We start from the raw sequence: 25,599 nt of genomic DNA on the forward strand, positions 1-25,599 counted from the left end.
TGCTCCAGTACTCTATCCTTTCCCCATACCCATGTCTTGGCTATTTTATTTTACCATCTGTCCTACCAACTGCATGACAGTGAGCACAACAAAGCAGTCCCAGTCAAGCAGGAGCAGGCCTGTCTTCCCCTTTAACACCACCTTCTTTTTATACACCCTAGGATACACTGGATTTGAGAATTCCAAAGTTTTCCAACTGGATCTGCTGGTCAATTACCAGTTACCTGAAGTAATACATGAGATTGCTACATGAGATTGACTAAATGAGATGACATGAGAAGGGAATGCAAGGGTAAGTTCAAAGCATGTGTGAGAATTACATGGTGATCACAAAGGAGTAGAGAAGGATTTCCTGGCATAAGAAAGCAGTGGTGCGGTTGAGTGGAAAGCAGGCTCTTAGCCACTGCATGGTAGGACATAACCACCTAACAGATTCACAAAAGTTGAGATAAATTGTTTCTTTCTGTGACATATCTCTACTACAAAAGCAAGGTTTCTTCAAAACTCTTGTATTGATCCTGATTTTCTCTACCAATGACAGCTACTGCTCAGTTTATTAGAAATAACAATACTGTTTCTCAAGACAACTTCAAGTCTTCCCAGTGCTCCATTAGAAAGTTTTTTATTAGGGACCTATAATAACTTTATGCTGGGCTTACCACAGAGGGGAGTGGTACATCCTTTTCTAACTCATCTGATTGTGATCATGATACCTGCCTATGTATAAAAACATGCTAATTAATCAGTTTCCCAGTAATTTTGAGTCTGTAGTCATTCCTGGATTTCTAACAAGCTCATATTGTCTTGGACAATTTATTCCATTATCTGATAAAAATCATATAAATGTGCTTAAAACCAGCACAAACCCCTCCACCAAAAAAACCCCACACCCCAACACCCCTTGTTAGTCTTCTGTATTGAACTCAGTATTACCAGATCAGACTCGAAATGGTTGCAAATCTATGTTCTACCCAGCACCTCATAAAAAACTGGTCTTTGGTAGATTTCCCACTCTAAGACAGACAAAATGCATTACCAATATTGCCCTGATACTGGTTCTTTGAAGAATCCTTACAAAGTTATTCCAGGACACTATCCAAGAAAAAGTAGTCTCAGGGAAAAAACATTTTGAAAACATAATCCACATTGTGACAAATTTCAAAAATGTACCCTTTAATTGGTAAACCTCCAGTTCTTACACATTTTTGGTTTTCTCTCTTTTAAGCAACTCAAAATAAATCCTTTATGGTAGCAATGCTGTATTATTCACAAGAGCCTGCTGAAGTCACAAACCCTAAACATTTTCCAGAAAAAATGTCCTAACTTTTCCTGCAAACATGTCACTTTCAATCCTGATTAATAAGGGTCAATTAAAAATCAGTATAAAACCAAAAAGACAGATTTTTTATTATTAAAGGTCACAGATATTTACTAGATGTTGTCTAGCAGGATTGCTAGAAACATTGATGCAGATGAGATACCCCATTCCCATAACATTTCATTCACACTGAGGAATAGAAAACAGCAATCTTGGTCATTAATGTGCTTTGGATCTTAAATGTATGTTGGGTAAGAAGCTGAAAGAATAAACTGAACTGCCACGGGAATAAAAGATGGCATCATTTTATACTGCTTCCTCATACCAGTAAGCTTTACTTCTGCACTCCAAAGCTGATACTCTTGGCTTTCATTCCTGAGCCCCTCTCAGACACTAGGATTGATGTACAAGGTCACTCAGATAGAGTGTCTGAGTCAGACAGAGCTAAGCAGAAGGAACTTGTCAGCTGCCTGATAGTCTAAATGAGAGCTGCCAATTGCACTGCTGAGGACAATAGATGTCAGACAAATTGCTCTGATTTTTATCCTCAGTAACTGAGCAGGCAAGGACTGATTTCTGTATGTAAATAATTCTCTTAATTCTTTTGTCTTCACAAAGATTAAAGTAGTTCAAGTACTTGAAGTGGAGAAAAAGATTAAAAACTCCTTTGTTTCAGTTTGTGTGCTTGTCTCATCCTAATGAAGTACTGTAGTTACCAGACTGTAGATACCATGTCTGGTTTCTCCTTTGTGAACAGTCTGCAGAAACTTTAAAGATCACAATAAAGATTAATTAAGCTGGAATTTGCCTAAAACTCAGCAAGCTTCTGATGTAGAAAAAAAAAAAGAGTAACCATACTTGCCTTGTACAGGTTTAATACAGCCATAAAAACACATTATCTTAAACTGACCATGCTCAGAAAAGAGTATATCTGAAAAAGAATTTTGTCATTGTCTTGCCTTGGTCCTGTACAAGATTTTCCAGTCTACAACCCACAGAATAATTTCTTTCACTTTCAAACATTTAGAAACCTCACTAGTTAACAAACACAGGACAAACAGTTCTCAAACACGATAGCAAACACAGAGTCTACCCAACCTGAAGTCCAGAAAGAGCACTTTAGTTTCCCAAATATCTCTGCTGTTATCACAGAACTGGGACTGGACTTTTCAGTTTCTTCATTGCTCCATGTTTCTAGTTACTCTGCAGTATACTCAGGAACCAGTAGGGTTTCTGCAGCTCACTCAACAATGTAAAATCAAAAAGGACTCAATGGCTTCAGGGTTCCTACACACTGATACTCCTTATGGAAAATCACCTCTTAAGGGAAAAGGAGTATAAAGTTTATATGATCGACAGAAGAGATATATTGAGAGGAATGCTTAAACAAAACAGCAAATGACACAGACAGGAATTTCCTAAATGACTTAAAAGCAGATGATGCCTCTTCACAACTAGTGTAAATATCCACCAAATGAGAAAAGCTCCAGGAAGCTCCTATTCGTGGTTTCTGAGTAGAAAGTAAAGTGATGCTATCTACTTCCCAGCTCATGAGGCAGCCATCAATCCTGCTCAGTGAAATCTTCAAACAAAATCCACAGGAGGAAACGGCTGCCCCTACCCCACAGGTTGCATCTGTGAGTATGTCTGGGACACCCCTCGATTTTTCAGCAGCTTTGCAAAAGCTTTGTGTTACCACAGCTTTTCCTAAGTTTGGCTTTACTACTGACGCCCTTCATAATCTTTCAAGGCCTTAGAGAAGGGTTGCCAGAGAACTATTAATCTATGCCAGGCTGCAAAATAAATAGCATAGCTGCAATGCCTACACAAAATCTGCTAACAATGGATAACAATGTTGGGAGGCAGTTGTCTGATGAGCTGATGGAAAAAAACATTGTCCCTGTTTGGACCCATTGCATCAATGTTGCTGAGCTCTGTAACTGCCCTATCCTAGCACCTGAGCCAGGACTATGAGGCTCATTTTTACCAAAGTCCATTTAGTAAAACAAAAATCAGTGTCCTTGTGCTGGCTCTGCCCTGCATGCTGCCCTCACAGCTAAGAATTCGGGGTGGTTCCAAAGACACAGGCAAAGAGTAAGAAACACTGAAACACTGAGGAATGCAGCAGGCATTGTTTGTCTGGAAGCTGCCCAGATTCAGACTCGAGTCCATCATTTGCATAGATACTTTCTAAGCTTTCTTCTCTGCTTTTCTCCCCATTGTTTGGCTCACTCACCAGTCTCTTGTACAACCATTCCCTTCCTTTCAGGGAAGTAGCATGAAGCACTCTCAGCCTAGGCAGCCACTTCCCTGGGTTCACACAAATTGCAGTCCTGTCAGATTCCTAAGAAGTAGATGCAGTGATCTCCCTAAGCAAAAAATGAGCCTCTTTTTACTACCCAGAGAAATGTGACTTTAGTCTGCTAATGAAAAGATACCAAACTCTTGACTTTAGTGTGCAATTTCAAATATTTTTGCTCAGCACACAACTCCCAGCAATTTGATCTTGTTAAAAATATGCAAATCCAAGAAAAAACACTCAAAGTGTCTCAAGCAATCTGGCAAACTCCAGGAACATTGCTGTAAGATCTTTTGCTCCATACAATCAAGATTTTAATCAGAAACAGAGAAGTTAAGAGCCACATGAGCAAACTCAGACCCTGTTTAAGGGTCATCTGTACGACAGCCAACCTGAGGTGGTGTCACAGAGAATTCCACCCACTGTATAGAGCATTAGCACAGAGGGCTCTAAAATACCTTCTAGCAGTAAAGCTGACCACCAGAAAGCTGCAAGAATTTAGGAGGTTCTCTCCACTGGCTTTCATTTGAATCTCCTCTTCCAGTGACACTTCAGACTGGCACTTCATCTCCTGATGATACTTCAGCCTTCACACTCATCTCCTTCTCATCCCACACTTTATTGCCTCTTTCAGTGTGACTCTTGTCATTCAAAATATGAGCATCACAAGTCAATATATACACACATATATTTATCTGTACATATTATAAAATACGTTATTTGTAGTGGCAAATACATGAAGAGAAATATCAGAAAAGGTACACTGGCTCAAAGCTTTATTACCACACTCATCTTTCAAGAAAAAAAAATATTTCCATGAGGTATGTAACTGAACCAAAGAGACCTTTACATTTGATAGCTCTCCTGTGCCATAGGACTTGATCGACAGGACTACAGCTTAAATTTCAAATTACTCAAGAGCACCCACTAGGGCTATCAGTAGGGTTTTACAGCTTTGGTGAAACAGGTTCTATTGCTTGTGTTTCACACTGACCATGAGGGAAAGAAACAACCTCAATAAAGTACTTCAAGTAGAGAAACTACATTGTCTTCAACAACCATTCCAAACTACTGACAAAGAGTTTTCTTTTGTCAACATACTGCATATTATCTTAATGAATAAGACTTAAAAATAATTCACTCTTTCTGATAGAGTGAACTATGCTGAAAGTCAAAATTCCTCTAAACACAACCATTTTTACAAGCCTCTAGGCACACAGGTTTCCCGTACTATTTTGACAAGTGCCCTTCCCAGCCAGAGGTCAGCTTCATATATGGCCATTGAAAATGTCCTGCCTGCAAAATGAAAATCTGAAGACAAAATTAAAATGGTGGAGAAAACCTGCAACTCATCAAATAACAGCCCTTTTTTCTAGAATGATGCATGAAGGAAAAAATAATTGTGGTGTTGAGTCATTTGAAATTTGCCAGACTTGAAAGCTGAGGAAAATGTTTTAGCCTTTCATCCTAATTGTTTCCTAGGAGGTTTTCCTGCTACGTGGAAAATGTGTCTAAACCTTACATTGAGTGGAAAACATGTCTAAACCTTCTATTATAGCATGACTCATAAAGTTCAAAGGAAAAATTCATAGAATGGCAGCAAAAACGCTCACTTGTAACTGGTGTAGCTGGTTACCTAAGAATGACTATAGTCAGCTCCCAAGAAACTGAAGCACTTTGTGTCACACAATAGCTTCAGCTTGTGCAAGCTACAAAACAGGTGGTTCTGCTGTTAGCACCACGTCTGCAGCTGTGGACATTCCTCATACTAGGGAGGCCTCCTCCACCCTTCCGAAAGAGCACAGACTAAGATGCCATAGAGCCAGTGGGATAACAGGAGGTGGCTGAGGCATGGATAACTCTGAGGAATGAAACAGTAGGACATCCATGGCCAGAGGAAAGTTGTAACGATGTTGAGGCAGCAGCAAGACACACTTTGGATTCAACCCTCTTTGAAAGAGAGCAAGGAATTTCTGAGAGGCACAGTGCTCCTCATGTGTTCTCCTTTCTACTTCTCTGCCAGTTCCACTCTCATCCCCCTCTGCCACGGCAACCCACTCTTCTGGGTTTATTCAGGATGTGTCCCCAATTGATGATGACTGCAAAAGCACTCCTTCAAAAAGGGTGCAGCTTCTCAGGAAATCACTTGTTCTAGCATTTGTCATGGAAGAGCTGGTAAGTTACACCAAGCTGACTGCAGTGAGCATCAGCTGTTCCCTTGTCCAGGGAGCGGTGTTCCAGCTCAGCAGGCTCCTTCCTTTCACCACCTTCAGTACAAGCCTCTCCTTTCCACTGAGGAATTTACTGACATGCTGATACCAGAGGATGGCTGCCCTTCAGCTTGAGACGTCTCTGACAGCAAGCTCTAAAAAGAATGGGATGGTTTGGATGGCCATGGTCAGATGCATTAAGGAGGTTTCACCTGCAGTATAGAATAAAGAGTTTTTTTTAAGTTTCAAGTCTCCTTTTTCCTGTTTCTGTTTTCCAGGACCTTCTAGGTGCTGAAAGAAGACAGCAGGGCTGGACCTACAGCATTAAGCAATGTGAATAGGGCCCTAATTAGCAGTGGTACTTGGTGGTAGCTGTGTAAGCCAGGTCTTGTGATTTCACTTATTATTTTAGTATTATATCCCTACAAAGTATACCAGTTTACTTGGGTTATTCTTTGTATGGAGAAATGTGACACAAGCCAAGTTTTATTGTTAGAAAGAAAACCAAGATGATCTGAGAACATGCATTGTTCTATGTAACCTCTGAATTCACTGCAAAATTCTATGGAATTCATTAAACAAAGTGAAAACTTGAATTTTTTTTTCCTTTTACGTTATTCCCCCAGTCAACATTATACTCCTGCCAAGTGTGCATTTCCAGATAAAAAGACATGGGGAATGGCTTTTTTTGCAAAGTATGACAGGTGAAGGGGAACTAAAGCCAGTAAACTTCAGTTTCTACCACTTTATACTTTAGTCAAGATTATTTGCTATCAGGTGTTATAGCACTACCTCTGAGGTGACAACTCAGCAGTCTGGTTTAGAAAAATCGAGTTCCTTCACAAAACTAAAACCTCTCGGGGGCACCATCCTCCTTCAGCCTTTCCCTTTGTGCATTTCCACCCTCACCAACAGTTTAACATCCAGCCAAGCTCTCTCCAGCAGTTTTGGCTGCAGAACATCACTTGGCCCGGAGCTACAGTGAGGAGGAGGAGGAGGTCAGCGGCCCAACCACCCTCGCCACACAGCGTCACTCAGCCCGGGCGCAGAAATCACTCTGCCAGTGGCCCATCCATCGCAGGGTAAGAGGCAGAGGAGGAACGGAGCAGTTGCGAGGCGCAAGGGTTACTCCCGCAGCAATGGCGGCTCCCGCACCGCCTGTGGGGGCGCGCGCCGGGGCGGCTCCTCCCCCCGCGCAGCCGAGCGCCCAATCATCGATCGTGGCCGGGCCACCGCGCGGCTCGCAGAGACAGCGATCGGGGGCGTGCCGCGAGCCCCGGAGGCGGGGCCAGGGCCGGGCTGAGGCGGTGCCGCGACAACCAAAACAACGGCCCGGCCCGGCAGCCCTTGCGCCCGCGGCCCGCCGCCACCTTCCCCGCCGCCGCTGCTCGGCGGGGTCCGCTCGGGGCGCGAGGTGGGCGCGGAGACCCCCCGCTCCCGCTGCCTCCGCCATGAAGCTCCGCGTACGGCTGCAGAAGCGAACGGCGGCCCTGGAGGTGCAGGGGGCGGAGCCAACGCTGGGGGAGCTGCGCGCGCAGCTCCGCTTGGCCCTGCTGCCCGCCTGGGGGTACAGGTAGCGAGCGGAGCGAACCATCGCGAGGGGTGCCGGGGTGGGGGGGAGGCGATGCCGACGCCGGCCGTGCGCTGCCCGGGCCGGCCAGGCCGTACCATGCGGTGCGGGGGGAGGGAGCAGGCCCGGGGCTGTGGTGCTGCCCCCTGCGGGGCGGGCGCGGCGCTGCCGGCGGCACCGCCCGGGCCCGGAGCGCCTCGCGGGGATTGAGAGCGCTCGGCCCGGCCGCTTTAGCGGCCCGCGGGACCGGCCGCCCTGCTCCTGCAGGGCCTGGGCTCGGGCTGCGCCCCGCTGGGCACTGCGGAGCGGGAAAGCAAAACTCCGCGGGTGCTGAGCTGCGAAATGCGGGTTGCAGCACTGTCAGAGCTGACTGAGACTTCTGCGCGGCGCTTAAGTTACAAAATGCCGTAGCGTCTCAGTTTTAGGCTTCTCTGATGCTTCCTGGAGAATCTCGGTTTAAGTTTCATAAACAATTTAACTGAAGAACTCCCGGCATCCTCCGCAGGAAGATGAATCGCCTGTAAAAGGGGGGAGCGTTTTCTGATGTTGGCTGGAGGGTTTGTGTCACAAACCTTTAATTAGGTCCGACGTGCTGGTGTTTCACTGGTGATTCACACAGCAGTGTGGGCAGGAGGAATCTGAAGTTACTGCTTGTCTTGCCGCAGTGGGTGTATTTTTTAGCCCTGCTAACCAGTTTCATTTCTGGGTTGTTTTTTTTTTTTTTGGCCTGAAGCATCTTACCTTATTACCCTCATTTACAACTAGCATTCTACAGGACACCTGCTGATCGTTGAAATTGTTTAGCTTGAGGAGACAGCAAGTTGGTTGAGTCTTCAATTTTTTATTCAATTCAATATTTATTTTTAAATAATCCGAGGCAGTAGTTTATGTATGTCTTGCTTTCCTAGCTGTGATACCTTCTATTTGGAAGGGCATTTGTTGCTTTCCTTCATAACTGTTTTGTGAGCAGTTTCTGTAAACGAAGTTTTATTTACCAAGCAGCTACAGCAACTTAAAATGTACTTGGTGATAAACATGGGGGAAATAATTTCATATCATCTTTTTTCCCCTCACTATTTCTTTAACATATAGGTAATTAATAATGGATTAAGCCCCATGACACAATACTGTTGTAATATGCATTATGCATTTCTAGTTGTAGAATCATAGAATCATTGAGTTTGGACAAGATCATCAAGTTCAGTCTTTGACCAATCACCACCAGGTCAACTACACTGTAGCACCAATTGCCAAGTCTAGTGTGTGGCTATCCAAGTGCAGCCACCCATGTTTCCTTACTGTTTTTTTAAAAACTATTTTGCAGTTCTGATACTACGTTTTCAATAACATTGAACAGAAAAGATGCACTGACAGAGGATCAGAAGACCTTAGCTTCATATGGCATTGTTTCTGGAGATTTGATATGCTTGTTACTAGAAGAGCCAGATGGACAACCCAGCCTACCTCCTCCTCCTTCTGCTCCACCCTTGCTTCAGAATGGTCATGAGCCGTCCACCTTGACCCCCAACACAAGTCAGGCCAACAGTCCAAAAGAAGAAGGGCAGAATGAGCAACCTAACAATGAGAGGGCTCAGGTGGAAGTTCAAGAGAGTGATGAGAGGGTAAGTACATGAGAATTTTACTGTACAGCTCAAGGCAATAAAAAAGGTATCCTATTGTGTCAGTAGCTGTAATATAGAGGTGTGAATTTCTTAAGAATATTTGGCTCCTTATTCTTGTCTGATATGTGCTCAGTTATTTGAATGGAAACTTGTCTCTATCCATTGTATGTTCCTGTGGCACAGGGCTAGTTCAGAGAGCCCAGAGTTTTTCAGGTTTACAGGAGTAAATGTTTTTGCTGGAACATGAACTTAAGGAAGTTAGGATTATGTTTCTTACCTTACCTGCGCTAACTTCTGATTCAAGATTGGAGCAGATGCAACAGGCAGTGTCAAAGACAGGCTCTTTTTTCCCCCACTTTCCTGACCCTCACATTATGTAAATCTGCTTACAGTTTTCATTCTGCTTTTTTAAAATAATGTGTCTGTGTGTAGTTTTTTCATATAATTAATAACATGCCATGATTTAGAAGAAAAGAAGCTACAATGATGCCACAGTCCTCAGGTTACAGCAGGTGCACTCCACTGATTGGTTTTTTTTTTCCCCCTCACTGCTGTTTAGGCTTGTTGTGTTTGTTGGCAGCCCAAGTTACCATTTTGGTTGCTTTTCATGAATATTTGCTAAGTTTAAATAAATGGTGATTCTGTACTGATTAAATTATTCCTGAATATGTTGCAAAAATTCCAATGAAGGTTTAATATATTATCATCACTTTGTCTTCAGTATATGCAATAAAATGACAGACCCTTTCATGAAGGGTCTTTACATTGTAAAGATTAAAAAATTCAAAGGCTACATTTATAATCTCAGTCCTCATGTGGAGTGCTAGAAAATGGAGGTGTAAGGAATTTGTACAACTCGTATGGGAAATCAGGCTGGAATAAGCAGATGTATAAAGTTGATATATATAGAGGTGTAGTTTTCTGAAAAAAATTATGTTTTGCTTTCCCCTGAAGGCAGGATCCAGTCTAGAATTTTCTTCTGGATTAGTCCCAGAGGATGCTGACCTGGAAGAAGGTACAGGTTCCTATCCCTCCGAACCCATGCTGTGCAGTGAAGCTGCTGATGGTGAAATACCCCATTCATTAGAGGTGCTCTACCTTTCTGCTGAGTGTACCAGTGCCACAGATGCCTTGATCGTTCTGGTTCATCTTCTCATGATGGAGACAGGCTATGTACCTCAGGTAGGTAGGTGTAGCACCAAACAGAAATTTCTGGGTCAGTGTGGGGAAGCTGTGGAATGTACAAGATGCATCTGAGGATCTGCTTCTGCCTTTGTATATGTCAGTTGGCTGCAGGGGCTGCTGCAGGATCAGCTTCTCAAAATTCCCTGACCAGAAAGTCTTCAGCTCAAAGACTGGAGCAGCTTCTGGGTGTGGAAGAAGAGGCCTGTCCTTGTGTTTCTTTTGGTCCTCAGCCTCACTAGGACCCAGCTGAACCTCCTGTTTCTGCCTTATTCTGTAGAGCATGTGCAGATGTTCTTAGGCTGTAGCACTTCCCCAAAGTAGTGCCTTAAGTGTTGGTGTCATCTCAATGATACCCTGTCAAGTGGTGCTTAATGAGGCCTAGGTCTGCCAAAAAACTCTCTAATTCCATATTCACCTAAGTGTCAAGTTTGGCTTTGGTTTTACTGATCTACAGAGGTATCATACTAGAACACCTATGGCAGTATATCTGTACAATGTATGGGTTCACTTTTTCCCTTTGCATTTCATGTTTACTAATACATGGCTGAATATGGAGAAAAATACTTGGTCTCAGGTGGTTGTTTAAATTCCCATCTTTTTTCTTGCAGTGAGGCTGACTAAGCACATGTAGGTGTCTGGTTGACCAATGCCAGTTTAAAAAATCTTCTGAGTTCATTGCATCCCCATAATGTGAAATTCTGTGTAAAGAATATGTTTGCCACTGGGAATAAAGTTTGTTTATGGCAGTGAGCAGGCTTGGAGGTAGGGAAGGTGAATGTTGTGCATATTTAAGAGGAGAAAAAGAATATACTTGTGGTTAGATTGTATCCTCCTCTAATATTCCATATGAGCTATTTCATACTGAAATTGAAAGCAAACTTGTTAGTTCATTCAGGTTTTCTAATTAACTTAAAATTGTGATTCTTAAAGCCCTGTCAGATACTGTAAGTTCACAGAAAAGGTGCAATAGTTTTTTTTTTGAACAGCAAATTGACTGTGTGCAGGAGTTGTCAAAATGCTGGAATGGATGACAGGATGAGGTATGTGTCTCAAAGAAGTAGGTGTGAGTGCTCACTGGACAGGACAAAAGTTACTGAACTTCACTTAGATGTGCTGTTAGTTTTGGGGAAAATGTGTGTAATCATATATATTCATAATCACTGTGTCATTAGGGCTGACCTAAGAGTTTAATTGCGAGCATCATTCTGCCATTTCCTAACTTTTAATCCTTTTCTCACTCCTCAGCATTGGGGCATTGCAGAAGTATGACAGTGAGTTTGTAATCTCTTTACATTTGTAGGGGATAGAAGCCAAGGCAGTCTCTATGCCAGAGAAATGGAGAGGGAATGGTGTTTATAAGCTACAGTACACACATCCCCTTTGTGGAGAAGGTTCTGCTGGTTTGACCTGTGTGCCTCTGGGAGATCTTATTGCTATTAATGGTAAGTCAGTCAAGTCTTCATCCTGGATGCACATTCCTAAGTATCACCATTGTTTGGGAAGAGAAAAGTTAAGTGTGCTTTTGTGTGTTTTGAACTGCACCTTTATTGCTTGAGTTGCTGAGGTGCAGGAGATGCCACTTCCTGATGCTGAATACTCTTGGCATTTCCAGTCTCTGTGTTAAGTGTTTCTTTCCCTCTTGTTGTAACAGATCAATAATCCTTATGAGATTCACCTGGTCTTTTCATTGCAATATTGTAGAGTTATGTTTGTTGTCACATTTCATAGGAACTTCGGTACACATTGCCAGACATGAAGGAAGTAGATTTACTTCAGCTACAATGTTTTGGCTTCTTTTATGTTTTTTGCAAGACATAGAACTTCCAGACTATGTATTATGTTAGTAATGAAGTGGTCTTAGTTGTCTCTCTGTGTTTTAAATTTTGAAATGTCTTTCTTTCTTATATTTGTAGCAACATTAAAAATCAACGAAGAGATTAAAAGTGTTAAGAGAATCCAGCTATTGCCATCATCCTTTATTTGCTTTCAGGACCCAGGTATGCCTGAGCTATGGTCTCATTGTAGTAAACTGAATAGTAAAGAAGGGACACAGTGGGTAAGAATATGCTTTAGTAAAGCATCAAATAAGTGCAGAATAGCAAAAAATAATAAAAATGTGGTTACCATTTAGGTTAGTCATAAATTTGTGGAAAAAGGAATTCAGAGTGTAGCCATTTACTTACACTTTGCTGTTAGCACAAATTATATTTCTTAGATTAACAGTGTAAGAACCTTGAAAAGCTCAGTTTATCCTTTGGCCCATATGCCTGTTATTTATGAGGTCCTAGGCATATGTGGGAATCTCTGGGACAGCAGTGCTGGATGATATCCCCTTTCTGCCTGGCAGCTCAGGACTTCAGAGACTGATGATTCCTACACTCCTGTTGTAGAACTGTGGTTGTTAAATTCTTTTTGTTAGAAAACCTGTGCTGACCACGTAGGTTTCTTCAGAGTGCCAGAGTTACAGGGAAAATTAAGGTGACGGAGGAGAGAAGGGCAGATCCATGTGGATCCTTGTGAGCACAGACCTGACCTTCCTTATATTCTCTGAAGGATATGAGTTGTTTTATTGGCAGGCCAGGCTGACTCAATTTCCTGTGTTCTGTGTAGAAGTCTAATTGAAGGCTTGTAGAAGACCTGAGTGCTGAAATGTGTTCCAGTATAACAGTGAAGTCTTCTTGCTCCTCTTTCTTCAGAGAATAGAATGGAAGAATACTTCTGTCAGAGAAATGAAGCTTGCAGGCTTTTAGAACATAGGTTTATGTTAGGCAGGAGCTTTGAAATCTGACAAAGGAAGCTCTGACAGCTTGGGAGTCGGTTTGTTTCCAGACAAATCAAGTCTTTCCCTTAAATGTGCCTTTTAAGGCTGAAGGGAAAGCTTAGCCTGACCATGGAACTGATCTCTGCTTTATCAATGTCTGTGTTGCAGGGTAGTTAACACTCTAGCTGCAGAGCTGCTTCTATCAAGATCACAACCAGATTAAAGTTGTGCTAATAAGAAAACTGTAACTCTTATACAAATTTTTGCATTATAACCTCTTGAAATTAAGCTTTTTTCTCTTCTTTGATAGAGAAAGTTGCAGGTGTTTACAAAGATCTTCAGAAATTATCCCGTCTCTTTAAAGACCAGCTGGTTTACTCTCTCCTGGCTGCTGCCCGACAAGGTGAGAGGAAATATGATGGTACTTGATTTTTGATGATGGAAGGGAATCAATCTAAAGCCTTGAAGGAAGAGTGTTAGAAACAGCTGTTCAGTGATAGGCATATAAGCAGTAAGCATAAAATAAAATATACATACTAAAGAAATGATGATAATCTTTGTAACTCAGAAAACATTAATATAATTCTGGTTTTAATTTTTGATTGCTCTAGTCTCACTTCAGAGATGGAAATGGAGTGGCTTTTTTCCATGCATAATGATGAGGAAATCCTGCCACAATAATTTTGTAGCAGCAGTTCTGTAGTTTTGATCTATTTCTTTGTCAAAACAGAAAAAATTATTTAGCATCATGTTTGGAAGTCTGACCTCAGGAATGACCTTGTTAGGAACTGGTCATTGAGGTTTTGGAACGGACAGTAGGAAGTAATCTAAGCTGGTGTCTGTGAAGCAGTGGGAAACCAGGCTTTCTCTGCATAGTTACAAAGTGCCATCAAAGGTTTCAGCTTTGTATTCTGAAGACAATGGAATTCCCTCTGGACTTCAGTGCATGAAGATTTTATGTGGAGCATGTGCTCTATGTTTGTGGTTTTTGCAGCCTCATGAAACTGGGCAGGTCTTCTTTTTCTTTACTTATTCCTTAGCTTTGTAATGTATAAGCATAATATGGTGTGTGGAATGTTTCTTGGGCACAGTGCTCAGTATGGAGTGTCATTTGCCCTATTTTGTGCACCTCATAAGTGCAGTTAGAGTTGCAAGAGGTCTGTTTTGCAAGGAGTCACATCACAGTAGTTGCTCAGAAAAGTGGTGTAATTGGGGCATCAAAGGAAGAGATTATAATGTTCTTTCTTTCTTTTAGGGTCTTTAGAGCTAGAAGATCTCCAAGTGATCTATAAGAAGATCTATAAGTGATGTCGAGTTTACTCTTTTTTCTGAACTTTCTTTCTCCTTTCTGTAGCTTTGAACTTGCCAGATGTGTTTGGCTTAGTGGTCCTTCCTCTTGAGCTCAAGCTTCGGATTTTCAGACTTCTGGATGTCCGTTCCCTCATCTCTCTCTCTGCCGTTTGCCGTGATCTCTACACAGCTTCCAATGACCAGCTTCTCTGGAGGTTTATGTATCTGCGGGACTTCCGAGGTAATGTCGAGGCACATCTCTTCTAATTACATTCTCATGATAACAGAGGGATTAGTTCTGACAGGTTTTGGTAAGAGGCTTCTCAGGCAACCAGTAATGATATCGAAACACTGTGAGTAAATGCAGTTGTTTGTGATCCTAATCAGTGCAGTTGGTCAGGTGTGATTCAGGTGGATGCAGAGTTTTTGGCCAAGGAAAATGGTTGGCAATCTTCTGAGCCATTACTGGTGCTCCACGTGGTTCTTCCCGTTGTGTGGTGCTGGCTTTCCTTGTTTCCATCTGTTTCCTTTGCCGCCTTAGTGCATTGGCTACTGCAGATATTAAGAGGTGGGGGGAAGATAACATTCCTGCTTCAATTTCTCACAAGAGAGTAAAGAAACAAAGGTAACCAAGGGAAAGGCAAAGGCAGAGACAGTGTTTCTGGGATTTCTCTAATAACATTTGGAGATGATGCTTTACCTGGAATGGGTGTACAAGTAGATTACCTATCAAATGGGCATGGAGCTTTGTAGTTTTTAAGATGCATAATCTTTAGAAAAAGATGTATTGACCAAAAGTGTTTTTCCTGTCTTGAGTGTTTGAATTCTGATAAACTACAGGTATCTGTGGCACAAGATCTGTTGCTTTTCTTAATTCTTTGCTTCTCTTTGTAGATCCTATTGCAAGGCCTCGTGACACAGACTGGAAAGAAGTAGGTGGCTTTTTTATGTAATCTTTCTGATATCAGGCTTAGTTTGGGAATTAAGTATATACTTTGAGAGGTAGTAACTTTGAGTTAAAGTTTAGAAGTGTGGTGTTCTGTGTACGCGTGTTGGTCAGACTAGCGGAAAGGAGCATCAGCAAGTTACATGGTGCATGCTCAAACTGGGGGTTAGAGATCTTCCAAGGGTGCTGTGCCTGGTCTTTGGCGGGCAGAGGAGTTGCTGCTCTGGGTTTTCAGACTGGTGAGGAGCACTTTTTTGAGAATTTTTGAGAATTCAGAAAACTGAATGCAGTTGCTGAAGCTGGAACACTTAGAGAGCTTTAAAATATTTTTTTTTTTTCTCTGTCTGCAGCTATACAAGAAAAAATTGAAACAGAAGAAGGAGGCCCTGAGATGGAGACACATGATGCTTCTGCCCCCTATACCTCATCCAATCCCCTTTCATCCCAACCCGTTCTATCCTAATCCCTTTCCACCCAACCCATTCCCATCAAATCCAATCTATCCTCCAATGATCATTGGGGGAGAATATGATGAGAGACCAGCACTTCCATATGTTGGAGACCCAATTAACTCACTCATTCCTGGCCAGGGAGAAGCACCAGGTCAGTTTCCTCCATTCAGACCACATTTTGACCCAATTGGCTCCCTGCCTGGAGCAAACCCTACGCTTCCAGGACGAGGTGGTCCCAGTGACAGGTTTCCACCTCGACCCAGCCGGGGCCGCCCCATGGACATTCGCCGTGCATTCATTTGATTGCTGCTTTTTCCTGCAGGGAGTTTTGTAGTTGCTGAGCTTGCTTTCTAACTGCAGGAAATTGCAAATTCCAGGCACTAACATCTGCCTTCAGATTGTGTCAAGAACATGCGTGCATGGTGATGTCCCAGCCACAGAGGCTGGGTTTGTTTTATGCTCTGGTAGTGCTGTACCACCTGGCACTTAAGGTCTGTTCCTCAAAGAGCTACGACTTAGAGCAGTTTGTTCTGCTGCCCTCCCTCCTTGCCCTTAATCGTCTGTGAAGTGCTACTTAGAGACCAGAATACCGGCCAAATCCTTATTGCATCAGATAAAGAGCACTTTAAATACAAACCCTCTTGTCTGTCTTATTTGAAGAGTTTTACTGAATTGCCAGGATGAAGGGTTTTGTGTAAAATCTACCCGGCTAATTAATAATCTTTGTTAATAAAAAAGTTACCACATAGAACAGAATGCTGCCACTGTTATGGTAGATGTGTGTTCATGGAAATTTTTAAAGGTGTTGTTTCCTTTTTCCTTCAATATTTTATTAGGTAAAAAGCGTTTTTGTATTGTTACTTAATGCACAAAGAGTACAGCGAAGGAATTTTCTTTACAATGGAAATATTAGAACACAAATTAATTCATTTTACAAACAATTGAGTAAAGTCATGCTACAGTGCAACTCAGAAGTCTAAGCAGAAGCAGAGCAGTTTTACAAAGAATCAGCAGCAAAACTTTTGACTTTGTCCTTCACTTTGCAAATAAGGATCTGTAGTACGTGACTGCATTTACTGTGTTTGAACTAAAAGTGGTGTGAACATACAGCTTTTTCCCCATCTGACATACTTAAAGTATTAAATAGGCTGACCTGGTTGCAGTGGGAATGGCATCACAACAACATGAGAAGCAGAATGAATTCTGATTTCAGTAAATTCCATTTAATTCCATTACTTAAGTATCACATGATTTCTTACCAAAACAAAATGTGTCATAGCATGTTATGAGCACCTTTCAAGTGTTGTCTTATTAACTAATGAGCAGCTAACAAGACCACTTTCAAAGTTTCCTGATGAGACCTGCAAGCTGATGCTGGAGCTCAATTAAAGGAAGACTGGAATGACTAAACTTTGCTAGAACTTTTAATTTCTTATGTATTTTTTAAGATGATTGATCTCAGTGTTTCTATAAATGTGAATGGTACTAATGACTGTTGTGACAACTGATACTATTTTCTAAAACTTTTTTGAAATTCCAGCTGTGGAAATGGAATGACATTTCCTGTTAAATACAACCTATTTAATCAGTAATACTTATGTGCTTTTTCAGGTGAGATTTCAGTGGTTCATCTTCTTGTTTTGTATAAAATCAGCTGACTTCAGTAAGGTCAGGGAGTTTTGCCAGTGGAAGTAAAATATAATACTTTATTTTGCTGTCAAAAGTTGTATTGTTTCTTTCTTCCTTTCCTGCTTCACAGGGATAGTTTTACTTCACTACCAAGATTAGCCTTAACTTTTAACATTTGCCTTCAGTGGTTGAATTGCTTTGTTCCAAAAGCATTTTCACCAGTGAAATGTATAGTCAAATCTCTTAGAGTTTGCAGCAGTTCTTTATATTCCACTGACTATAAAAAGGAAAAGGGAAATCTACACTGTATTGGTCTTGAGCCATTTTGTTCTTGTGATGATGAGTGCTTCAGAAATGCACAAATAATATTCAGATAAGGTTACAGAGCTTTAACTGATAAAATAATTTGTAACTTACCCTTTTCCATTGTTTCCAAGCTATTTCTGGGAATGGTGTTCACATACTGTGTGTGAGAAGTTAATTTTTGTGGTGCCAGTGGTACTCACATTGCCAATGCCTTGATGAAAGTCACATGGTTTGCCCTGCTGGCAAGCTGTGTGCTGCTCTGGAATTGGGCCCTCTTTGCCATGAAAACAACCACATAGTCATACTTCTGCCAAGCTGATGCCAGAGGTTCAATTTATCCTGGATTTTGTCATTGAAATGTTTGTTTTTGAAGTAACGAACTCGGCCTTTTTACACATACACTGCTGAATGATCTGAAGATATTCCTTCCTTTTTTTATTGTCCATCACATTGCAGTAAAGGTGGTGTGAGCCAAAGATTAGGAAACCTCACTTAGCTGGAACTGTAAAGCTCCTTAAAGAGGAGTTCCTGTTGTTCATGAAACAGGATATAAAGTGACTATCTCAGGACCAACTGTATAAAATCAGAAGAAAAAACAGAGAACATACTTGAAAATTAGCTGCTTGCTTTATTTGCCAGCTCCTAAGTGAAGTGTGTGTGTCATTGCTGTTGCAAATGATAAAAGAGAAATCACAAAAGGTGAAATGCCTTAAGATGAGCATTCCTTACCTGTACTATTCGTAGTATCTAGCACTGTAAAGGTTGTTACTGAGTCACTTGGAAATGAGGAGCTATCATCCTTGGCTTTTCTGTGTATTGTTTTATCTTATTCATGAAACTTCGAGCCAACCAGAGGAAGCTGAGCCATACATAAGGTGTAAGGTCTTACATACCTTCTTCTGATTGGTGCAAGATTGTAAAATAGCACTACATTTACAAGTAGCACTGCTGTTCTTCTGGACCTTAGCTTGCCTGGGAATGTGTGTTCCATTCCTCTTGAAATACTACACCTAGCTATGACAAGGAAGTCAAGGTGTTCTTCAGCTTGTAGCTAAACACCAAAATGTAAACTAATTTTCCAGATGGTTGATATGGTTGAGTGTCATAGCTGTGTCCCAGCTACTTGGGCTAGTCCCAAACACACAAACCTACTCTTGTTTCCTGGCTTCCATGTGAAGAAAATTAAAGCAAATAGGACAAAAAAAAATCTTTGACCAGGTGCTCACTTTTGACATCTTGTGTGAGAAAGATCCCAAGCTGTGCTGTGGAGCTTGTGTGCCCTGTGATTCAAATGTATCTTCTTTTTACCAATTTTTCTGTTGTTTTCTTAATGCCCCTGTGGTTATCTTTAGGTATTTAAATGCCTCTTGGGTATACCTTAATTTCCCATTCATATAAAAGGAGAATACCCCTTGTATTCCCTCTTCTCTTTTTCTAGAGTAGAGGGATTTTGGAGTAGAAAGCCAGCATCGAAGGCAATAACTTGAAGACAGGATGATGCATTTGTGAATCTCCTGCTACATCTAGTATGTGAGCATCATAGCTGTAGACTGGAAGTGTACTGTTGAGACAGTTACAGACCACAACAGATTCTTGTCAATCTAACTTTGGAAATCAACTCAGTGCTTTAAAGCACTTCTCTGAATAGAACTGAAGGTGCTTTTTCAGGATCTATGGACTAATTAAATTAAGCTGAGAGTGCCTGTTGCTTGTACTTGATGTTGCAACTTAAAGCTAGGCAGTGAGATGCAATTCTGTTTGCTTGTCCCTTGAAAAGTGACCACTGGGGAGCTGTAGGCAAATGAAGAGGTTGAGTCACTGTTCCTGTTTCTGTGGTCTGTCAGAAGACAGCCCTGCTGTGTTCAAATGCAGCCTCAGCAAATGACCCAGCTGTTGCAATTTCAGTGACAAACTGCTGTCGATTTATGGGGCCGTGTTGTACTAGTTACCGTTCCTTTTTTGTGTATGCTGTGTTGGTGAGGGAATCATGGAGTTTCAGGGGATAAAGCAATTGATTCTTGCAGTAAACTTTCATTTCTGTCTCCATCTCTGGTGACCATTTAGTAGGTAAAGGCATAAATCATGCTGAGGGAAGTGTTACAGAAGGAAATCCTCTCCTGCCAGGGTTGTTTACCTCTTCTCCATATAGTGAAGCCTGTTAATCAGCTTCTCTTGCCAGTGGGACACTGTTTGCTCAAGGCCAATTCTCACTCTTTTATTTCTCCTGCAGACTGCAAAACAGCAGGGTCTGGGTTTTTTTTTGCTCAGATGCTGACATATATTTATGATGCTACATTGTAAACTGCTTATCAAACCCTGAAGGACAGCACAGAACTGAGGAAAACAAAACAAAACAGAAGACAAGCCATCAGAGAATAAGGTGGTTCTGTAATACTGAACTTGAGGTATAAATCATTGGTCCAGATGAGTCTCTTGAGGGACTTCCAATCTGGAAAAGCTATGCTGTTACTTGCCATTATATGTGCAAAGGCTTGCTCAGGGGAGGTCATACAAGGTCCAGATGACTTCATTGGAATTAGATGTTCATTACAGGTGCTATGCAGGAAGGATTTCCTTGTTTGGCTTTATTCCCACCAGTGAATCATAAGATCCAAGATGGCAAATGCAGCTGTTGCTTTTGCTGCTTTGGGGATCTCCTTGTTTAAGGGACAGCAAAGATCTGGGACATTGGCTCAAATACTTTTTTAACTTACTGACATTCCTGGGTATTCCTAAGTATCATCATGGTGAAGTTGCCAAGGGAAGGAGAAAGCCAAGTCTAGCCTCAAAGCTGAGGAGGCAGGATGAGGGCTGGCACCTGCATTAGGTGTGTTCCACACAGATCTCCCAGGGTGCAAGGGTAGGCTCTCAGTGGGTATAAATAGCTATAAATATGTAGATTTACCCAGGGTGAGTTTCTCAATTATGAACACAGCTTGTGTGGGGTTTGTCATGTCCCAGTTCCAGTGTATGTGCACAGACACAGCTTTGTTCAGTATTGCTGGCTTAGAGGAAAAGTGCACCAGCAAAGATCCATCTCTGTCTTGTCTGGAAGAATAATTCTTGTGAGTGATCGGGGGGAACTAATACTGGTTGTTTCCCGCTTGGGACAATCCCATACATACCCTTCTGTGGCTTGGTGTCTCAGGAAGGACTCGGGTCATCTTATTTGTGAAGTGCAGTTTTCCAGTTCTGTTGCAAGTTTGTCACCTTGCATTCATTTTGCATTCATCCCAGCAAAGTCAGTGGGAATTCAAGGCGGGAGACAGGATTTCACTCCATCTCTCTGTCCATTCAGTATTATGGAACACTCAGCACACAGCTATGTGCACTTCATCAGCTCTGCTATTAATTAAGCATGTTCCTGAGGGACATAGACAGCCAGATGTGACCAAGTCACCAAAGTGCTTGGAGTTTAGCTGGGTTTTGTCTGGAATTTGTGTGAACTGTGGATGTGAACTCTGGTGTTTTCAGGGGCAGGGGAAGACATTGTTTTTTTGTGTGGAAGACCCATTTCTTAGGTTATTTTTGAGCTAAGGCTACAGGGTTAGAACATGACATTTTTCTCTCAGAACCTGGGAATCACACGCAGGGGACATAAATCCAAGGCATGAAACAGAGGTGTTTTATCTGCTGTGAGCAGAGTTATCTGGAACAAAGCAGCAGTCCATCTGGCTGACTTGCTTGTGTGATCTTTGGTGCTTACTGATGCCTGGTACCGTATTTATCTTGAACACAGTTTTGCTCTGAAAAGTGACCTTTTATGAAGTTGGTATAATGAAATTCCACAGTTCACTGGATGCTCAAACATGCTCACTTTGTTGGTCAATGGATACTTACTCTTGACTCTGCCTTTGCACATGTGTTTCCGAAAGAAGCCTAATTTTTTTTAGCTTGACCTTAACAAGAATTCAGTAATTGGAAGTTAACAATTGTATTGACTATATACAAATCAAAATAAAACCCAATTTGCACTGTCATAACTGTGTTGACTCCACAGGGGTTAGCAAGAGTAAAATTTGCTTTACACTTCAGTCATTTGAACAGATGTGATTCTGATTATGCACAAAACCCAATGAAATAGTGACACTTTCATACAGTCACTTTTCAGACCGTTATTTGAGTGTTTTCTTTGTATTAAAACAACTCTAGTTTTCTAAATTCCTTTTACCCAGGTGTTAGTTGTAAATTGCTGGGTTCACTGAGTGTATTCCAGGATGACATCAGGTGTGACATTAATGTAGAGTGAGGGCTGACAAAAGCACAGATCCAGCTGCAGGACTGTTAATCAGAAAACAGGCTAGCAAATGATTTCCTCAGGTTGCGGATGGTCTCAGCTTTTGCTTCATCTTCAGTGGCATTTCCTCGCTGAGATGACTCAGATATGCTGAAGCTGTTTGTCAGGGACTGCGATTTGCTGAAACGGAAAACAGAGTTCAGTCTCAGCAGGAGAAAGTGGGAATTCAAAGCTGGTTACTCATGGTTTGTGTTTCATCACACAGACAAATGCAAGGATAAAAGGAGAGGTTTTCACAGAATATCCCTGTGCTAAGACATCCAGGAATGGGAGAGGTAGGACAGAATGGGGCATGGGCAAGTGGCTCAGTCAAAACTGGTGTCAATGAAAACATCTGACTAGAAGTATTCAGTTGCCATTTGGTGAGGCTGTTGTGAGAAACCCTTAAGTAATTTCACCACTAATACAGAAGAATGGATTAATATTAGGGGTCACCTGTCTCTCATCAGCCTTACCAGGAATGATGGTCTTGGCCTTTCAGCTGTGAGAGCACCCAGAGGTTGGGTAAGTCGGTATCCAGATCCCCTTCAATGTGTGCTGTTTCCTGCCCTTCCCAGCCTATCTGCTCTGACTGTAAACTCTCTAATGCAGATCTTTGGGTTGACCACGCTGCTCCTGCTGGCTGTGTATCTGCTAGTGGTCAAGTTCAGATCAGGACTGTGCTTTTGAAGCAAATGTCCCTATTTTCCCTGCTTCCATCCTTAGTTTCTTCTGATCAGTAATAGGTATCCAGCACAAAATGAGACTGGAAAAAGTATCTGAAATACGTACAGTGTGGTGACTGCATCCTTAGCACCAACATTTTGACCCTTAAGTACACCTCTTTTAGTTTGCCTTGCTAATGTAAACATGATCACTGAAAGCCTTTTCTAGACCATCACTCCTCTGCTTCTCAGAAATTGTCTTCATCTTCCTAGCCTGTGTTTTGTTTTGGCCTGTTCATACCAATTTGCTTGTGTTAACTTCTTGTCAGCATCAGACCTTTTTTCAGTCAGTTTTCCTGCCATGGTGCCAGCTAGATATTCTCCACAAAGGGTGACAACAAAAGCTGCTTCCAAAGATCCGTAACAGTTCATCATGCTGTGCTCCAGAAGAGTGCTTCCCCACACAGTCACTATCTGGAATTTTATATACACTAATAGGGCCACTTGCACCTCCCTCTGTCTTCCCTGCCTTTTTGCTATGAAATGCAAAAAGAATCTTTGTGGCTGCTACACTTAGGAAATAGTGAAGGAATAAAGACACCCTGCCGGGAAGGCAGTGGCTGTGTTGATATGGCCAGGGTAGAGCACACGATTAACAGTGAGCACATGAACAAGAGAAGAGTGTGAAATCTTTGTGATGTCAAATACAACCTGTTCTTCCTGACAACAGGTCACTTGTGGGCTTTTATGGCGAGGGATACACATTTACCTCTGACGTCACTCAGAGTTGTGCAGGCCTTTGTTCCTGGGGACTGCTGCCTGACAACTGGTGATATGTTCTCCATGTCAGCTCAGGGTACTTTTTGGACAGCCTTATTCTAAATATCTACAGATACTAGGAGTTTTTCAGTCACTTACTTCAGGTGTGGGTGTGGGGTGGTTTGCTGCTTGGACATTTCTGTGGGGCTCGGCTGGCTGGGAGCCCGGCCTTGGGCAGGAGGCCTCGGTTGCTGTGGAGGGAACACGCCTGCCTTGGAGGCCTGGACTGGAGAGGACCCAGTTGCTGATCGGACTTGCTGTGGAGATCCAGGTGACCTTTGCTGCTGAGGAGAAGTGGACTGGGGGCTCTGGGGCTGCTGTCCTTGAGGAGACAGCCGCTGCTGTGGGGGTGCGTTTGTTCGTGGAGGCTGAGATCCTTGTGGCTGACGTGGTCCACCTGAAAGGGACATGTAGACAGAAACGTGAGGAAATGCATGTGGTGGGCAACAAACACGGAACATCTCTATGGAAGGATGGGTTTTGCTAAGAAGAAAGTATAGTAGCTCATAGTAGCTTCATGGAAAAGAATATAGCAAATTCTCTCTTACAGGCCTAAAATTGGTGTCATGCCCTCTTCTCTAGAGTTGTCCATTTCTCTACATTCTTCAGCAATACAGAAGTCTGTCCACTCTCCCCAAAGGGAGCCACTTCAACCTGCCTTGCCCTTCATATATCTGGTGTTTCTTATCCTTGGTGAGCACTTCTTGCTTGGGGAAGGAAGAGTCACTGGAGAACCAGCTCTGTGGGAATGTAAGCTGACCCTGCTGGTTTGTGTCAAGCAGTCCCTTCATAGGCCAGCAGTTTGATGTGAGACATTCCATCCTATCACTATCCATACCCCTGTTCCAGAACCATCACCAGGTGCCTTCAGTTGCTTTGGTAGCAGACTCTCAGAACTGAAGAGGATGTGGAAAACAATTGGACATGACATGAGAAGTTGCTGGACATGATGGATAATACTGTGAGAACCTGACAAAAGTTGCAGATAGTGCTGTGAGGTCTGGCTGGATTTCACAGGTGATCAGGGGAGTTATGCGAGAAAAAGTTTTACGGAGAATTGAAGGGGAGTACTGGAGACAGATGGGGAGTAATATCCCTCAAGGCCAACAGCTCCTATCAGTAATAGTATGGAACACCAAGATTACATAGATGTGTTTGGTATCAGAAATGCTAAATTTTGGATGCAGCAAAACTGTCACCAATGAGGAAAAGATAATTAGAGGCAGGTGTTAATTTGATAGAAGGTTGAAATGGAGAAAGGAAGGAAAGGTGGCAAAAGTGATGGTCTAATCAGTTATGTGAATTGAGTGGATGGTGTGATCTGGCTACCTACAGGACAGCCCTATGCTTCCATCACCTCAATGTACATCAGAACAATAAGCCAAACCTATTTTTCTGACCAAGCCATATATGTCAAACTTATTTCTGCTGTCAGGAGGAGCTGAGGGTGTGCTCTTGATGACATGGGAACTCCTGGACAGATGGACTGAGGATTCTGGCATCGCAACACTGATGTTTTTGATCTGTTCCAAGCCTGACAACACTTTTCATCACTCCTGTACTCTTGTAGCTGCACAGCTTTGTGCAAACACAATGTACTCTGTGCCCAGAATCCTGCTCCAGTGCCAGTTCGAGTGGCCTTGTTTTGCTGAGTCAAGTCCTACCAGTGGTATCAACTGGATCTATATTGAATTTTCATCCCACTTTCTGAGCTGCTGTGGAGTATGACAGTATCTGCTTTAATAGTACACTGAATTTGCTACCTTCTTGGCAGTGAGTGGAAAATGAGCAAAACCTTTATCCTGATACCTTTTATTTAGAAGGCAAACTGATAGGACTCAGAGTCATCACTGTCATGGGAATCAGAGAACTGTACCTTGTGGAGGAGGCCGTGGTTGTGACAGTTGTCCAAGTGGAGGTCCAGTCTGAGATTTCATTGACACAGGCTGAACTTGTGGAGGCTAGAGGGAAAAAAGCCAATCCAGTTAATACAGAGTCCCCAAAGAGAAGCCCTGAGGTAATACAGGAACTGTAGAGTCATGAAGTGTTCCTTAAATACACATTCACACACATGCAGCATCTGGCTGGTAAAATCTCATGGGGCTAAAATGGAGAGCTGAGAAAAAAGAGCATCAAAGTTGTTTGCTCACAGGGAATAACAATGAAGTTACAATTTAGAATGTTTTTTTAGGCAATCAGGAATTACCAAATGTATCTGGCCCGAGGGGGTCTCTTAGTCCCATCTCCCATT

The 25,599-nt window shown here is 42.4% G+C and overlaps 3 protein-coding genes and 1 long non-coding RNA gene across 11 annotated transcripts in view; 2 read left to right on the top strand and 2 right to left on the bottom strand.

The window, feature by feature from the left end:
- BPIFC (BPI fold containing family C) overlaps window positions 1–7,024 on the bottom strand; it is a 43,471-nt gene extending 36,447 nt beyond the window's left edge. The window contains exon 1 of one of the 6 annotated variants that reach the window (XM_086887292.1): window positions 6,620–7,024. The gene's annotated coding sequence lies outside the window, so the exon portion shown is untranslated. The remainder of the gene's footprint in view (window positions 1–6,619) is intronic. The other 5 variants (XM_086887289.1, XM_086887291.1, XM_086887288.1 and 2 more) reach the window with 5 other exon arrangements.
- Window positions 6,947–17,376, top strand: FBXO7 (F-box protein 7). The gene is made up of 9 exons (XM_086887283.1): window positions 6,947–7,400; window positions 8,722–9,019; window positions 9,974–10,201; window positions 11,505–11,646; window positions 12,118–12,201; window positions 13,276–13,368; window positions 14,320–14,496; window positions 15,150–15,187; window positions 15,552–17,376. Exons 1-9 carry the CDS (start codon window positions 6,967–6,969, stop codon window positions 15,954–15,956), a joined length of 1,899 nt encoding a protein of 632 aa, XP_086743409.1. The 5' UTR covers window positions 6,947–6,966; the 3' UTR covers window positions 15,957–17,376.
- An 820-nt stretch (window positions 17,377–18,196) lies between these two features.
- SYN3 (synapsin III) overlaps window positions 18,197–25,599 on the bottom strand; it is a 187,534-nt gene continuing 180,131 nt past the window's right edge. For all 3 annotated transcript variants that reach the window (XM_023936253.2, XM_023936261.2, XM_086887284.1), the window contains 3 exons: window positions 25,225–25,309; window positions 23,448–23,745; window positions 18,197–22,005 (listed from right to left, as the gene is read on the bottom strand). In XM_023936253.2, the coding sequence (XP_023792021.1) occupies window positions 21,873–22,005; window positions 23,448–23,745; window positions 25,225–25,309 (516 nt within the window). In that variant the 3' untranslated portion in view covers window positions 18,197–21,872. The remainder of the gene's footprint in view (window positions 22,006–23,447; window positions 23,746–25,224; window positions 25,310–25,599) is intronic.
- Window positions 23,899–25,599, top strand: part of LOC147653519 (uncharacterized) — a 65,960-nt gene continuing 64,259 nt past the window's right edge. The window contains exons 1-2 of the long non-coding RNA XR_015286364.1: window positions 23,899–24,098; window positions 24,198–24,377. This is a non-coding gene — a long non-coding RNA (uncharacterized LOC147653519). The remainder of the gene's footprint in view (window positions 24,099–24,197; window positions 24,378–25,599) is intronic.

Source organism: Cyanistes caeruleus, chromosome 4 (assembly GCF_971803275.1).
Source record: "Cyanistes caeruleus chromosome 4, bCyaCae1.hap1.1, whole genome shotgun sequence".
Classification (NCBI taxonomy): domain Eukaryota; kingdom Metazoa; phylum Chordata; class Aves; order Passeriformes; family Paridae; genus Cyanistes; species Cyanistes caeruleus.

What these genes read in the sequence shown, in the direction of transcription:
- FBXO7 (XM_086887283.1), top strand. Translation starts at nt 6,967, where the DNA reads ATGGCGGCTCCCGCACCGCCTGTGGGGGCGCGCGCCGGGGCGGCTCCT. An exon ending in TATTTGCTTTCAGGACCCAG is followed by an intron (nt 12,202 to 13,275) that starts GTATGCCTGAGC and finishes CTTCTTTGATAG; the next exon opens with AGAAAGTTGCAGGTGTTTAC. An exon ending in CCTGGCTGCTGCCCGACAAG is followed by an intron (nt 13,369 to 14,319) that starts GTGAGAGGAAAT and finishes TCCTTTCTGTAG; the next exon opens with CTTTGAACTTGCCAGATGTG.